The sequence below is a fragment of the Molothrus ater genome, chromosome 4 (genome assembly GCF_012460135.2).
Source record: "Molothrus ater isolate BHLD 08-10-18 breed brown headed cowbird chromosome 4, BPBGC_Mater_1.1, whole genome shotgun sequence".
NCBI lineage: Eukaryota > Metazoa > Chordata > Aves > Passeriformes > Icteridae > Molothrus > Molothrus ater.
The window spans coordinates 44,219,582-44,236,883 of NC_050481.2; the positions used below are offsets into that span (position 1 = coordinate 44,219,582).

Sequence of the window (17,302 nt, forward strand, 5' to 3'; positions counted from 1 at the left end):
TAGGTCTCCAGTTGCTGTCATCTGTGTCACAGAGGACTGGCTTAATTGTGTAGAGAGCTAAGCTTGTTCTTTCACACTTCTGGTTTATCAGCAATTTGTGTAGAATTCCTTATCCTCTTCTTTTTTCTTAGAATGTCATAGTGCTTAAACAAATAAAAGTAAAAAAGAAAGAAAGAAAAACAGAGAGAGAACAATAAAATAAAGAAAGCACAGCACCACGTTTCATTATATAGCAATATGTGTAGTTCAGGACTAGCTGTATAGTTTAGATTGTAGACAGGCTACTGCAGACTGTAGTTTTAGCCAACTTCCTGGCTTGTCGAGAAGTATTCATTGCTCTTGAGAAGTATTCATAGCATATACTTTATATTTGTAGTTATCATAAAACATGCTGCTGTAATAGTTTATTGGGCAGGAATTATACAGGCTGTATAAGTAATGCAGCCTTGTAGAATTCTCAGCACATTGTGAAGAAATAACTTAATCTTTTAAAAGATCATCCTGCCTTTTTAAAGACAGTGTGAATTAATCTCTGGCTTTCTTATATACCATTTACAGGATCATCAAAGAGCATAAATCTCTGCCTGTTTATAAGCAGGTCAAAGCTTGAAAAAGCTCTGAATGTCAGTATTGTTGTTTGCCTCCCAGAATATTTTTCTGGAGAGCTCTTTTATGTTCTGATTCAAATTTATACTCTCATTATCACAGATTTATAGTAAGTATAGTTTAGGACTTCATTGACTTTAATGTAATGTTCAAAGTCAGTAAAGCCCTTCCTTAGGTTGCTGCAGTTTGAAGACAAAGAACAGCATAAACTAAATGCTTGGTTTTCATATCTTAATAGCTTATTTTTTGAATTTCTGGTTTTAATCACTGACACGTGATGTACTCTAAGAATAACATAAAATATTGATAGTGATGTTTGATTTTTTTTACAATCTCTATAAGACATGTTTATGGATGTAAAGGGGTTGTTTTTCTTTGCATGTGAGGGAAAAAACAATGTAAGTGAAGCAGGGTCACAGTTTGTTTCATATTCTTAAATGAGAAACATGGAAAGTTGTATATGGTATAAGATACTGAATAATGATAAATACTGAATAATAATAAAGAGGACATAAAGTGATGCAAAGACAATCACTCACAACATAGCACAGACTGATGCCCACTGTATCTTCAAGCAGTGGCCACTTTGAAAAACAATCCTTGTTCTCTCCAGCCCCCTTCTTGCTCTACCACCACTTCTTCTTGCTGAGCATGATGTTACAGGTATGGAATATGTCTTTGGCCACTTGGGGTCAATTGCCCTAGCTGCATTCCCTCTCAACTCCTTGGCCATCCCCACTCTACTTATTGGGGGCAGAGAGGTGGGGGGAAATGATAGAGGCTTGACACTCTGGAAGCACAGTTCAGCAATAGCCAAAGCACTGGTGGTGTTATGAGCACTGTTTTAGCCAAAACTGCACACTATTATGCCAGCTGCTATGATGAAAGAAAACCTCTGTCCCAGTCAGTCCTAGTACTGAACTTGACACTTGTTTTAAGTACTGGCATAGTTCATTCAAGTCTATTTTTGCACTTGAATAAAATCAAATCATACCAAAAGGATAATCTGAGTTTTATTTGCCTGGAAAACCTAAACTTTATGGACTTTATTTGGGAAATAAGCAGAAGGACCTTCCTCTGATTAATCTTTTTACTATTAATAACTTTTTAACCAAGTTGTGTTAGTTTTGAAAACCGTCCAATTTTTCTCTTTAACAGCATAGTTTTAACCCAATGAAACAAGAAATGCCTCTTATTCCAACCTCTGTTTAAACTTGATGGAGGGGTTATTGATGAAAAAAAAACATACTGGGAAGTAATTCTTTAGTGGGGTCATCTTCGTTAAGCATGTTGTAGTAGTACACGTCTGACTATATTCTGTATTTTACTATTCAGACTTATTTCACATCAGTCATTACACACTTCAGGAATTATCTGGAATATTATTGTGTTTATCAAGGAATTGAGGTTGCAGTCACCCTATTCCAGTTTGATAACACCTTTTGTGACTTAGACTTCAGAATGTAGTGTCTGTGTTTTTGTGTTGAATCATGTAATTTCACTGAAGTTAGTGCTTATGTCTGTGCAGATCCTGTCTGCATTCAATCTGTTGGATTCTGCTGAAGGACTAAAGAATGAGTACCTAGAAAGGTCACTCAGAAAAATGAAAGCCCTTATGGACACAGTAGGCTCTATCAATACTTTGTTTCTGAGACCTTGATGGTTTAATCTTACTATACGATTTAACTTCCTGCTGCTGTAAATAAACAGAGAAAATATGATAAGTATCAAAACATAGTGTATGAATTGATTTTGTGCTTTAGGTTCTCTGTCAGTAACATAAAAACAGTACCACCATATAGAGTTACTGAAAGTATTTTGAAAATTAATTAATAGTTGTGAGGAATGATATTACTTCAGTGATAAACACTTATGTGAAGAGAAGTCTAGAAGAATACTGACAGTACTGTCTTCACAGCAGAGTTTTAACAGAGTACAATAAATGAGGAGCAAACACAATAATAACATGAAAGCAAAATAGTGAGTAGCTGCTGATTGAAGTTTGTGCCAATTCTGTATGGAATAAGCTGAGATTCAGGAGGGTAAATATCATATATATTTATATAATTTTATCCTAAACATCTTGCAAGATAGAGCAGATGGAATCTTCTTAGGTAACTTTAATTTCAGCATTTCTATTTTTCTGAAAGCTTGAATTTCCATTTTTGTGTATTTTGTGTTTATTTTTTACTTCCTCCTTTTCCCTCCTTCCCTATTTTTCTTGTAAATATATTTTATGTGTGTCAGTTAGAAACATTCTGCAAAAGCAGGTACAACAAAATATTGAATTTGCCTTTTCAGTTAGAAAACATATCTATGTCCAAATCAATAAATCAAAAACATACCTAATTCTTGTTGAGTATTTATTCACTGACAAAAACTACAGCATGCTTGTTGTATTTTCCCAGGTTATCCTTTACTATCAAAATTTTATATTCTATTTCTAAAGGATTGATCTAATAGGGACTTAATTTTTCTTAATGCAGATTGCACATTCCGTAACAAGTTCTGATTTCTTTATTTCCTTTTCAAAAACAGGTCTCACTGTTTCCTTTTGCACTTTTTGTTAGAAAGCCCAAAAATACCTGAAATTTTCTGCGTGACAATATTTGTATAAACATTACTTGACTTGAGATAAATACTTTAAAATATATCATCACTTTCTTAAGAAGCATTATTTGACAATTCACTTTCTTAAGAAGCATTATTTGACAGCAGCCGAGGACTGTTACCCAGCTGTTTGCCCAGTAGGCAGAGGTTACTTGCCTCACACTTCAGCCAGCAGACCTTCAGCATTGTTCCAGTAGACTAGAGTCAACAATGGCTTTGAGATATGTAATTAGCAGTTAGATTAAATGTGCTTATTTTGCACTTAAGTGGATCAAGTTAAATTTCACTGGCTGTACGGTGAAGAATTACTCTTCTATCAGGAACATAGTAACAAGATTCTCAGGATAAAAAATCTTGACTTTCTATTGTTGTGCAAAATAATTTTGTCTCTTGACTATAAAGCATGTTTCATTGGTTTTTTTCCTGTAAGAGTGCAGCTGAAGCCTTATTATGCTACTTTTCTATACTTATATTTTATTGAACATTGAATTTTGTGGTTTACTTGTTTCATCCAGACTTTTACAATGGTGCCTTTCCTATTTCTATTCTGATAAATAAACACAAACAATCAAAATTAGCATTTTTGAAGTTGTTAATGAGCAACATGCTTTTAGTAGTGATGAGCAACAACTAAAAATTATTTTCTTTCTTCCTACATGTTATTTTCCTGTGTATTTTAATCACCGGGAAAAGCAAAAACACTGGATTCAAGCTATAAATTGCTTTAAATGTAAAAAAATGTTACATATGTATAGAGAAAATTAAATAGTTGTGTTTTTGGTTTTTTTTAATTGAGCAATTGTAAAATTACATTCAGCAATTGTAATACTTTCACCCTATACAGGGAATAATGATGATCTACAGTTTTACCCTGGCACTAGGTTCATCCAAGAAATAAAGTATGCAGGTCACCATCAGGTTGCACAGTTAAATACTTCAGCCCTAGGTTAAGCTCTGGCTGTAAATGTGCTCATCTACCTCCTGCCCAAGATCATGAGAAGAGCTGGGGACAGTGGGAGAGCACTCATTATTTTTAGGGGTTAAGCCAACTACTGTCTTCTTTTTAGGTTGTTCTGGATAAGGTTATTTCCTAAAGTGAATATATATATATATTATTGATTGTAGGATGGAATGGGAAATTTGAGAGTCACTAAAAAAGGAATACGACTTGAAGGAATATCTGAATTTCTACTTCCACTATATGTGAAAGAAATCCATTCCCGAAAGGTAGGTATTTTTCATCTTTATTTCTTAATTTGCAGCTAATATAAACTGATCTCTTCAGTCTCAAACTACAAAGTTTAATTCTTACACCTCCTAGATTAGCAATCAGTAGACGTTTGCTTTGAGAATATCTTAACAGTGAAGGCTTCCTTCATGTCATTTTTTTTTCTGAAATCTTGCTTGCTTCTTAAAAGAAATGTTTTATCCTAAAGAAAGGCGATTCAAAGCATGTATATTTTAGACTTCAAATGACCTCAGAAATGGGAATGGAACATTTGACTCTCAGTTGATGTAAAGTCCAGGAAAGCAAGAGTGGTGATAAGTTTAAAATGCAGTGAAATAAGGAATGGTTTTGTTCTTTTTATCACTAGCTATCATGACTTCTTTTTCTTTTTAATTTTTTTTTTAATTTTAATTTTTGTTTGGGCTTATTTTGCTCTTTAAGTAGAGGAAATCCTGCTATACTGTGTAATGTCTCTAGGATTTAATTTTTCAAAGCAAACCCTTTTAAATGTTTAAATGAAATTATCATATATCATCAGGTTATTACAGAGAAAAAAAGAAAAGCAAGACATTTTGTACTATGCAATTCAATGTAGGTCATTTCAAGTCTTTTGGTTTTTGGTTTTTTTCAGTTATGCTGTTTATATTAACATTGTAAATGAATTTTAAAAATATTGAAATGCTGGAAAAATCATCTTTTTACCATGAGACTGATTACCTATGATCTGAGTAGAATGTTATGTTGGCTTTCAGTCAATCATCTGAAAAGAATTTTATTGTGCATACTGCAATATTTGACAAGAATCACAAGTATGTTGACCCTAAATTCCTTTGTGGAAAATTTTGTCTGTTGAAATCTGTCTTCTATGTATATAAGAAAAGTCTTGAGTACATTCATAAATGAGATGACAGTTTCCCATTTCTCTTAATTAGTTCACTCTTATGTTAATAAATCCTTGAGGTAGTCACTTCATCCTCTTGTTCTCTAAAGCTAAGGTATTTCAATCCTTGACAGAGTAGCAGTATTGTCTTAGGTAATCAAAATTTTTATAATATTTAAGTAACCTTGCAGGGAGCATACTTTTCATTCAAGGCTGCAGAACATTACTCATGATGTGTGTGTTTTTATAATTTCTTTTCTGTGAGTGGACAGTATGTGTTATAGTTCCATGTCCTGTTACTGTACATGAGAGTAATGATTTGGAATATTTTCTTGGCCAGTGCTTCATACTGCGGAACATTGGTTCTTTTAATGGGAAGATGGAAACTTTTGTTTCAAGTGATAGTAATGAGACCTGATTAGGGTCCTAATTTCATTTAGCTGCTAACAAATCTCAGAAAAAAAATGCATTTTATGCATATTTAATGCATGGTTATTGTAAAGGAGGGGATGCAGAATCTACCAGATGCCTAACATAAGGTCCCAATAGTCCTGTGAGGCTCAGGAAAAAATGACACTTGTCAGTAAATATTCTCAAGCCAGCAGAAAATAGAGTTGATCATTAAGTTGAAAAAAATAATTCAAGTAAAATACTTTTGGAGTTCCTGGTCTACTTATCTGTATTAACTTTAAGGCACTTGTCACCTAGATAAAAAAGTGGTATTAACACAGACTTTATTCTATCTTGCAGAACTTTTGAAATAGATTAACTTTCCAGTCTTATGCCAACTTGCTCAGTAGTTGTGCTAAAGTTCAGTAACTTCTATATGCAAAAGGAATGCCATGAGGGAATGATGAAGGAAACCTCTGGAGCTGTATCCAGCCTAGCAGTAGAGTTTTGTTATGTCTCTGCAGGGTATTTCTACAGCTGTATGGCATCTGCATGTGACATGAGCTGTTCTGGTACCTCCAAAAGTGGCCATAGTGCTGTTGAAATCTAAAAGTAAGCTTTCTGGGGTTTTCTGGGGTCTCATCACAGTCAGTAGTGACCTAGTCAATACTGACAGCAGATTCTGAGCAACCATTCTGCTCACTCACCAGCTAGTAGTGTTTACTTTGGGTACTACAGACAGGAATGCTTTTGTCTGCCTTTTCCATTTAAGTAATAATGATTTAAGTTTGATGTATGCAGGAGGTAAAATATTCTGTTAAATCAACTACTTATTACTTATTTCTAGAAGGAATGTTAGTTCTTCAAGCCTTCACTCATTCCCCTATAAAAGAACACATCCATTAAAGTGACATTGTTTGATTAACTCCTTGATGACTTATTCAGAAGTAACTTTGCAGGACTGGTATATTTCCTCTGCACTGCAGAACATGGTTTGTGGAATGGCCTCTGAGGGAGCTCCATGGAGGCTCTCAGGAGCTCTCAGGACCTCTCAGGAGGTCAGGCATTCACTGTTCTCCCACCACAGCTCAGGGCAGAGTGAGGTACAGCAGTGGGTGTGCTGTGCTATGGCAAGGAGGCATTACTGGAGTTCTTGCACATTTGCTGGTGCTATCTTTTAGTAAGCTCGATCTGAAAATGATAAAAATGTTCATTGAGAGGGCAGCATTCACCTCTGTATTACTGCTGATAAGAGGGCCCAGCAGTCTGTTGAGTAGGTAGGCAGAGCTGAGCTCTGTGCTGCTGCAATTTAAGTGTGAGAATGGCTAAATTTGTTAGAGTAAAGCTCACATATGCTTACTGATGACCACTTGCCTGCTGCACACCTGGATGCCCAAATAAGATCATTTATACAGTGTTAAGTGCAGACCTTAAACTGCTTTTATCTAGAAAATGGTATTGAACTTTGTATATAGGTTGAAATACTGCCTTTTATCTTGTGATTGCTTCACTGAAACCCTGAATATTCAAAGTGCTAAAATACTTAGATTTAAGTCAGCTGGAAAAGAAATGTATGTGAATTCTTAAAAACAAAAGAAAACTTCTAGTGAAAACTACTTCTGACAGTATAAAATTTTCTTTCCAGAGGTAGTAGTGAAAAAGCCAGGTCTTGACTAAAATGAATATTTTCTCTTGTGTAGGAGTTGTGTAATTGAGAAGGCTACTCAAAGTGTGCTGTTTCCCTGGCCTTGCTCCTCTTGCATTGCCCTTTTTACCATACACAGTTAGTGGTGTCTGCAGAACTATGGGTTCCTACCCCTAATTCTATGTTTACACAGAGGAGAAACTTCTATATTTTCATCAAATGGCTTCCCTGCATGTCAGAATTTAAAATGATGATCAGACCCTGAGCAGATAAGGGTTCATTTGATCCTGAATTGACAGCTTTATATTCCCAAAACCAGGACATGTGCAGTCTGTGTAATGAATCTTACAGAGAATTACATTTTGGCCATGAATGGTCTAGCTGTATACTGTTGATCCAATTGCTCACCTGAAACCAGTAAGTTTCATCCAGACCATATTATAATTCTCACGTTTATATCATTTGCATTGTTATGATGAAAACTTATTCTTTATAGTGTATCTTTAATGAGATGTATGAAATCAAATTACACATAATGCAACATCCTGAATTATTTCAGTATTTCAGTTCTTCTGAATCAAATGTTTTTATTATCATGCTACTGCATCCATACTACTGCACTTCAGAATGGAAACAATCAAGGTACAGTCTTATTAGCTTGTCATATAACAATAAAAGTTATATGGTGTTCATGGTGTTTTCTTGAGAATGTATTCCTGGGTTTATTAATCTTTTCAATTTGCACATACAGTTCTTAAGGGCTGAAAAAAAATCCAGTTTTCTCTTTGTTAAATTGTTTCCATTACATAAAAGAAGTAACCCATTGTCCCTTAAAGTAGAGGGGATTACTTCAGGGTTTTTTTTCACAATTAATAAGGTTAAAAATGTATTCTCTGAAATTAGTGTGTGTTTTCCAGAGATATCCTTAGAGAGCACAGAATTTCCAAATCTTTGAGAAAATTTCAAGAAAACAAGAAATAGTGAATATATATGAACTTACTGAACATGAGAAACTCTGAAAACTTTGTGTTTATCTTGAGTTTTAAAATATGTGATTCTATATGAATTAAGAAATTGTAGGTGGGGTTCAAAGCAGGATTTCTTTCAGGTATTTTTTCCTCCAGATTTTTACTCAGGAGACTGAATATCCTTGTAAGTATTTAGAGAGCTTTATTTTACATTGTTTTATTTCCAAGCCTGGATTAATCTTGACAAAAGCTAATCTAAAATATATTTCTTTCATCACTGTTTCTCTGAGTGTATATAATCATCAAAATAGAATTAGTTTTTGCTAATTTCAGACAAATCATTGCATATATTTAGGTTTATTTTTGGGCCTTAGGTACCTTTGTGATAACCTCAAATTCTTTTTCTGAGAAAATGTTGAGCTTCTCTCTCTGACTGAGTTATAAGGATGCAGCATAGGAGATCCCATCAAAAACCCTTATGAAGTTGAGGAAGAGCATACACTCTTCTTGTGCATTGAGACAGGCTTCTCTTTTTGCAAGAACACAAGTTGGTGCTCCTTGCCTTTACTAATCCCATGCTTATTTTGTCCCAACTGACTTTTTTGCATATCTACATTGTAATAATTTTTAGGGGCCTCTCCCACATAATCTTGCTAGGAACTGATGTGAGACTGACTGGGCTGTAGTTTCTAAAGTTTTCCTTCCTTGCAAGATCTCATACTCTCTTGTAAGGGCCTGGCAGGATGTGGGTTTTGTTGATTTCGGGGTTGGGTAGAAGGAGCATATTCCCCCACATTCCACTCAGAGATGTTCTCCCAAAATTTCAAGGCCAGATTTGCTATATCAACCCTCTTTTCTGCTCTTTGAGATACCCTTCTGCCATGCAGTCAAAACTAGTTCAAGAATCATGCAGTCCTACCCCTACAGAGGTATATAAGTATCAGAGAAACTCCATTTAGGAGATGTCATTGCACATTTTTTTGTAATATCAAAAAAATCACAAAGGTACCCAAAGAAACTGCCACTGTTATTGCAGATTCTTTAGTTGATGTTCTTTAGTTGATTCTTTAGTTCGTTAGGATGAAATGCAATACTTATTTCTGTAGCTACATGTCACAATCCACTCAGATAAAACTTGAAATGCTTCCCAGTTAATTTTTCTGATACCTGCTCTTTAGGCCTTGCCCTTTGGGATCACTCACCTGTCACTAAAGATAAAGTCACTATTGTGGCATTGTCCTGGTTTTGAGAACTAGGACATTCATAAAGGACTCCTTAAGTTATTTTGGCTCTCAACACCATGTCATTCCAATAGTGCCACTTTTATTGATATGAAAGAGATATAAGGTTTTCTTCATCATAAGCTTTGCCAAAGGACAAGTCACTCCTATATTTGTTGGTGATCTCTGGAGGGACTACCACTCTGAAATTGAGTTGGCTGTGCTTGGTCTTTGCTGACAGCTGATAAGAACATCCACGATTCATGATTTTGTTCTTGATTTGCTATACTTCAATGGAATCTGTCTGGGGATCATTCAGTTGAACAACTTTATCTTTTGAATTTCACTTTTTCATGTCAGCCTCTACTCCTGTTATTATTGGTGAGACTGGTTGCTCAGTCAAGGAGGATTTCTACTTTTTACACCAAAATCTGAGCTAATATTATCCAAGCCTTTTTCTTTAGTTGATTATGGTTCATGAATCAAGTAATGAGAGGCCTCTATCCGCTCAATTTTATACCAGCCTAAGGAGCTGAATTTTATTTGGGAGCCCTTCTTCAGATGGATGTGGGAAAGTTATTGAAGTTGGAACTGTTTTTCTGGGGGTTGGTTTTTGTCGTTTTAAGCCTCAATTACGTTTTCAGTTTTCCAAGTACTTCCTTCATACAATACATCTGTGTACTGCTGGGAAAAATTTCAATGAAAGTATATGACATCTCAGTCTGATGTTTATAATGTTTTGTATCTAATTCTCAGGTAAAGTGTAGTTAGATTGAGCTGTTTTAACTTTATGGGCATCTTACACTGAGGAATGACGTTTTATTTCCTGAACAACTTTGAAATAGTTTAGTTGCAGTTTACACAAGCTAAGCAATTAAAGAAATCCTACATGTTTAAAAAAATATTAATATTTCCATAGAAAATCTGATCCAACACAATAAAGTAAAAGCAGATTACTTGCAAGTGACTTGAAAAGAGGAAGAATCTCTATCTTCATCTTTTCATGTATGAATTTGCTTATATTTGTTTTTGGAGAACATTTATCCTTTGCATGACATTTTATAATCTTGAGGAACACCTTTGTTTTGCTCCTCTGTATAAACCTTAGGACTATGGATGCAGAGGTAAAACCAAGAGGCAAAAATGTGAGTTATTGTGGCAGAAAAATATCCACAGAAGACATTAAGTGCAAATGAAATACATTAACATAGTTTTATCTCCCAAAAATACTGTTAGTTTTTTAGCCCTGACTTGAGGGCTGCTGAGATAGTTTTAAATGTATTTCTCCCAAGTGTAATATCCTCACTCTTAGGCGTTTGGTAGACAAAAGATATATATTCACAAAAAACATTGTGAATGGGAGTGTCTTAAATTAGAAGGAGATACTTCACATCCACTCAGTATATTAAAAGTTACGAATATTCATGTAATAAAATTACAAGTCTAATGATGTTGGAAGTTGTCAGAATGCATTTCTGAACAGGAAATCATGCCTGCCCAAGCTGTCCTCTACAACAAAGTGTCACGCTTGGTGAATGAGGACAATTGTTATTTTTAATCTTGCCTTTAGTCTGCCATCACATATTCTTGATTGATGATGTACAGTCTAAAAGAAAGTGGGGTGGCCTGAAAACTGGTTAAATTGCTGGCTTCCAAGGGCTGTGACCACTGGAGGCCAGTGGTGTAGGTGTGGGGTCAGTACTGGGGACAGTGTTGTTTAATTTCTTCATTAATGGCCTGGACAATCACAGTGCAATCTTGGCAAGATTGCATATGAGATATAACTTGGAGGACCAGTGTACAAACAAGTAATTTTTAGAAGCAAAAGAGAACAAGAAAAGTAATGAAAGCATTGGAGTTTTAACTGTTCAAAATTTTAATTATTCCCAACTCATTAGTAATAACCCTTATTTTTTTCCCATTTCACATCAGATGAATTTCAAGAGTATTGAGGGTAATGATCAAATCACAACTTCAAAGATAACACTTTCAAAATGAATATAAGACAGATTCTCAGGGTATTTATTCTGAAACAGATGTTATGTCCTAAAGTTTGAATTTTTAAATTCCATAAATACAGGTTAAATTATAAAATTAATTTTACCCATTACCCATTTTTTTTAATCTTGAAATAAAACAGAATTGTAACAATCTTATTTTGTCTGTTTTGCTTTCAGAATACTTTTTGTCTTGCATGGCACTTCTCACTTTAAAAACATTTGTAGTGAAATCATATAAAATAGTCACGTTATTAATGATCTACAAAAATAAATATCAATAAATTCCCCAAATTCCCCAAACCTAAAGACTACTTGTTACAGATTGGAGGTGAGAAGTTCTGAAGCAATTTTAGTTTTGATGACATCTGTGACAAAGCCATAGAAGCTTACTCCCAGAGTTTCATGAGGCACTTTAGAAAAAATAATTCTCCTACCTATTTATATAATTTTTCAGATCTGTATTGTGTTAGAACCAAGGTTGTTGGGTGGAGGTTTTGGGTTTTTTTTTTCTCTGTTAGTATTCTCAATATTTCTATACTCTATGAGGAAGAATAGAAGTCCCTTAGCAAAGGAAGAAAATTGCCTTCTAACTGTTAAGAAATACTCTATATTTTGGGACACCACACACAATATTGTGTCTGACATCACAATAGAGAAAATTAATGAATATTTCAAAGTTTGTGATGAAAAAAAAAAAAAAGAACGAATCTCATCTCAACTAGCTGGAGTGAAATTCAAAATATAAGTTATGGAATAATTATCATGACAGTGTCTTATTAGAACACCTTTGCTCTCTCAAAGGGAAAAATCTGCTTCTTCCTCCACAGCTTCTGACAGCCACTACAAGCAAATATAATGATTTAATTTAAAATATTGTCCCTCTCCTATTTGAAATTAGCTTCACATTTTCTTCCTTTCAGAAAGAACTAAGTTAAATTTTTCTGCTTCATATTAAGCAACATTTTTTGTATGAAGACAAATATATTGACCTGCTTGGTCAGTCTAAAGAGCTGGACTTTTTATCCCAGATAGCAAGCAGGCTTTTTGGTTTTGTCATAATAAATGTGTCATGTTATAACCTCTAGTTTCAGAAACAACTTGTATACAACAATGAAATTTTCTGCTTTGAAACTGTCTTTACAGAGTAATTTTTGGGGGTTTTTTTACCATTCCCTGAAAGAGTTCCCTGTCCATCTGGTGTTGTGACATAAACTTCATAACTTTTATATAGTTCTGAAATCCCTCCCTCAGTGACTAAAACTTCATGGGTTTTTGTGCTGTCAGATCAATTTCTCAGGAGGCTGCTGAACTTCCATCAGTTTTAGGAAGCAATATGGCCACAGCATTACCTGTTCTGGGGGAAGAATTAAGTTAAAATAAGGTAAAAAAGATAAAGAGATGCAAGAAGTGCTACAAGCACTTATTTTAATGAAATATTACAATTTATGAAAACATTTTAGAATAAAAAATATCATTTTTATCTTTCCCTTTTTAGGCAGTGTAAGAAATATGTGTTACTTTTATTTTTGCTTATAGATATTCAATATATGATTCAATTTGTCCTTAAAAACAGGCACGTAGAACAATCATTCTCCTTCTTAGATGCAAAATCAGTACTACATTTCATCATCTTATGGATTGCATTCTTGAATCTTTGCTAACACTGTTACTGCAAAGCAGCTGGAAATTTATTATTTGAGGAAATGAAATGGAAACATTGATTATACCATAACAAGGAGAGTGTTTTGACACTGGCCTCCAGCCAAGAGTGATAAGTAATGCTAACATTAGTTGAAAGCCTTGTTGACTTGAAGAGCATCCTCAGGAAATAATTGCACAAAACCAAACAATTTATATTCTTTTCATTACCAAGTGTATGATGAGTCACTTCCTTTAATCTCAAGCTATTATGGTATGTTAAAATTTCAAATAAAAAAATTACCTAACTTCTCATCTTTAACAAGTTATATGAAGTTAAGTTTTAAAACTCAGTTTTAATTACTCTGCTAATTCACTGAAATTGATATTTTTTAAAAGTCTTAGAATTAAATTTCAAAAAATATTTTAAGGTAGTAACTAAGTGTGTAGGATTTTCAAGGCTAAATCTCCAAACTATGCAAAGACCTTACATTAAAGAAGGAAAGCCTTAAACCAGCAAACCAGTTCATTGCTGTGTGGTGTATTATTTCTATCTCATAGACACAAAGTAAGAGAAAGATTTCTTTTTTTTTTTTTTTTGTTAGAAATTCAGTAGGAAATAAACACTAGCAAGAACTTCAAACTATAGATGGTGAAATTCATGGGTGAGATTAGGACAAAGAAAACTCATAAGTAGAAATCTTGTAATGGAAGCAGCAGAACAAGTTAGCATCCTGTACTGGAATTGGTAATTATGGCTTCAGCATTATAATTGTACAATAACAGCTGGGGATTTACTGTAAAGTTGGCTCTTGGGCTTAAGCCAGAGGCTCATTTGTATCTTTTGCTGAATTTAAATCAGTTGTTCTGCAAAGGAAGTTACTATAGTTCACAAAATTTGTTAATTTAGAGTGGCAATCTGTCATGCATAATTCTACAACAGCTACATACTCTTGCTGAACTCTTTGCAAGTGTAAGTGGAAATTGCAGTAGTTGGCTGAAGGTTGACTCTGAATTTTCTTTTGGTCTGAAGATGAAATTATTTTTAAAAATACAAAGTTAAACATAAATGTGATTAGTAAAAGTGAAATCTGTGTGATACTAAACTTGGCACTCCAGTGGTGATTTACATGAAAGAAGTTTCTTAATAGAAAGGAAAATTGAAGTAAGAATATAGAATGGCTAGATTTTTTTTCCCTCCTGCTAGATCAGCGTATAAATTACAAGGTTTGGACAAAGGTTACTTTTGCCTCCGAGTTTCTCCACTGGCACCCACCAGATTGGAATCTTCCTATAAATCTTTGGTCTCTCTTTCTGAGTGTAGTACAAAATCCCAGAAGGAAAGTGCTCCATACTTGTGTTGATATTTTGATAAAGTACAGATATTTTAGAATGTTAATTAACTCTCCCGAAAAGCTGAGCCAAAACACTGCTGCAGAAAATGAAGAAAGCAGCTTGGCTTTTTGCAGGAGAAACTACTTTACATTCTACAAGTAGTAAATTAATTTTAAAAATATTATAGTAAAAAATATTACTATGATTATTTGGATCATGGATACTACTCAATGCTATTTTAAGATGTTGGTACTACTTCTCTTATAAAATATTCTCTACTAGTATGCAGAGTTTTTTTGAAGCAGTGTGGATCATATTGAATAATATACTAATTTTGGAGTAGCTTCACTGGTTGTTCAGCATGAATAAGGACAATAAAATTTGGTTATTCTGAAAGTGAGAAAAATTATACATTAGCATAATAATTTATGGGACTCTTCTACTGCTCAGATAAGGTGTTAGGATTACCTGAAAGCAGTCAATGGAAGAATGCAGTGATCTCTCTCTATCTTTTATAGATGGTGGTGATTGAATACTTGGCCAGAGAAGTTGTAGATACCCCAGTTGTAGATGCCCCTGGAAGTGTTCAGGGCCAGGTTGGACGGGGCTTAGACCAACCTGGTCTTGGGGAAGGTCTCCCTGCCCATGGGAGTTGGAAAACAGATGATCTTTAGGGTCCTTTCTGACAGAAACCATTTGATGATTCTTTGATTTTTAGTTCCTCAAATTTTTTCTCCTATTAGATGAGAAACAGTGTCTTGAGATGGTTCTAAAGTTGTCACACAAAAACCACAGAAATTAGTAGCTGAAACGTTGTTGGTAGTGTATGCAAGAAGTCAGAGTTATATTCTCCCAGCTGAAGACCACATTTTTTCTTAACTCCATATTTCGTCTTTGCATTTTAAAGCATTTATCAATTTCTCTTTGGAGTCAGAAGAGCATTAAAAACTGCTTTTGACTAAAAATAGAATTGGTGTTAGGATTTCTGTATTTAGCGCTATTCTGTATCTTTCTAAGGTTTGCAGGTTTTTATTGGTCTGAGTTTTTATCTGTGGATTTCAGCAATTAGATGTAATTGCCAATCAAAATATTGGAAGAGGCATCTGATGATCGTGGCACAGATGCTTTATGTGTGATTCCAGTAGTATAAATCAGTATTTATGAGGCACTCTATAAAGAAATATGTTGCATGTGTGTATTTTTGTAAGAATAACAGGCATAAATCTCATTTTGACCTTGAGTTTGGCATTCAGAAGATAGTGTCTATGTACATCCCTATTATTTAATCTCTCCACCCAGTTCCCAGTTCAGGAACTATGTAATTAACACAGTCTTAGTGGAATGAGAAACAGGTGGGCACTAATTACCCCTTTATCCACCAGGTATCTCAGTTCCTACATAGGAGCCACTTAAGCACACACACAGACTACAGATAACTGGTGTTCACTACAGTTGAGCTGAGATTACAGCGTGTGTTGCATAGTGTAAAAGGAGTTACAGATGCAACCAGCATAATGCAACCTTCCTGCTTAATTCCCTTCCATTGAATAAACCAATCCAGTCTTGGAACACAAGCAAGTAGAGTAAATAAACATAATTTAAACCATAACTGTGGATACTAGAATTGAATACGTGCCTCAGGCTGAAATGACATCCCAGCTCTGGCAAAAGAGTTTAGTAATGAAACATTAACACAGTAATGAAATCCTTTATGAGGTACATAGAGACACTTGCTTCACACCATCTGAGATTTTCCATGTGAATTTCAGTGTGAATTGATGAGACACATTTAATTGCATGTTTGGGTCAATTCCCACTTCATGTACAAAATTTTGTTGTTTAATTACTTATCCCTTAAAACAAACTACTCTTGGATCAAATAATTAAAAATATTAAGACTAGGAGTGTTTCCCTGTAGAAAAGCCCATAATCATTTTGATGGTTATTTCAATGTTATGCAGATTTTTTATTGTTTTTAGTAATTTAATAATAATTTAAAAATTTAACCCCCCCCAATATTTTAATTACTCATTCAGATTTTATTTAATAGACCAGTTTAACATTTGTTCTTGAAGACAAATTGCAGGTGAAGGACTTTCCAATTTCTGGGCATAGTCCCTCAGAATTTCATCTTGTAATCCTTTTCAAATGAGAGTCTAGCTCTTTAAAACAGAATCTTCTCTGATCCATATCATAATATTTAGCATTGGAATTTAGAATTAGTTTTCATCAAAAGGGCACTTTTGGTGAAAGTATAATGCCTGTCCTAATCCTTTCCAAATACTGTGCTTTGGTATGTGTCCTGGTTTGTCTTGCAGCATGGAAACTGGATTTCTTTCTGCTGTTTCCTAATGCTATGTCCTCAGCACTGCAAGTTTCATCGTAAAAGTCTGTTGTAATTAGATCACGCTGCACCACTTTCTCACTTTGGCTAATCAACCTTTTCCCTTTCTTTTGCTTCCCTTCCTTAATGATGCCAAGGGCCCTGCTCTTTTGTCAGCCTGCCTGGGGGTTTAAGCAGAAGGCTTAATTAATGTCTTCAGCTGTGATCTGGAAAATGCACTCTCTCACAGACAATTTGGATAGATCCCTACAATTCAAATAAAATAAAACTGAGAAATCTCTAAAGGCTATAAGTTCCAAGTCAGAAATGTAACTGAGAAATCATTATCCTGAGAATGAAGAAAACTCCTTTGTTTTTAATTTTTGACCTTTAGAAGTTCATTAGTTTCTTAAATATCTTAATTATATTAGACCTTGAATATCTAGTCTTATTGCTTGT

The 17,302-nt window shown here is 34.4% G+C and overlaps 1 protein-coding gene across 2 annotated transcripts in view; it reads left to right on the forward strand.

Moving 5' to 3' along the window:
* The window catches only part of SGCZ (sarcoglycan zeta), a 405,020-nt gene that overhangs the window by 290,651 nt on the left and 97,067 nt on the right, over nucleotides 1-17,302 (forward strand). For both annotated transcript variants that reach the window (XM_054514715.1, XM_036382601.2), the window contains one exon: nucleotides 4,342-4,443. In XM_054514715.1, the coding sequence (XP_054370690.1) occupies nucleotides 4,342-4,443 (102 nt within the window). The remainder of the gene's footprint in view (nucleotides 1-4,341; nucleotides 4,444-17,302) is intronic.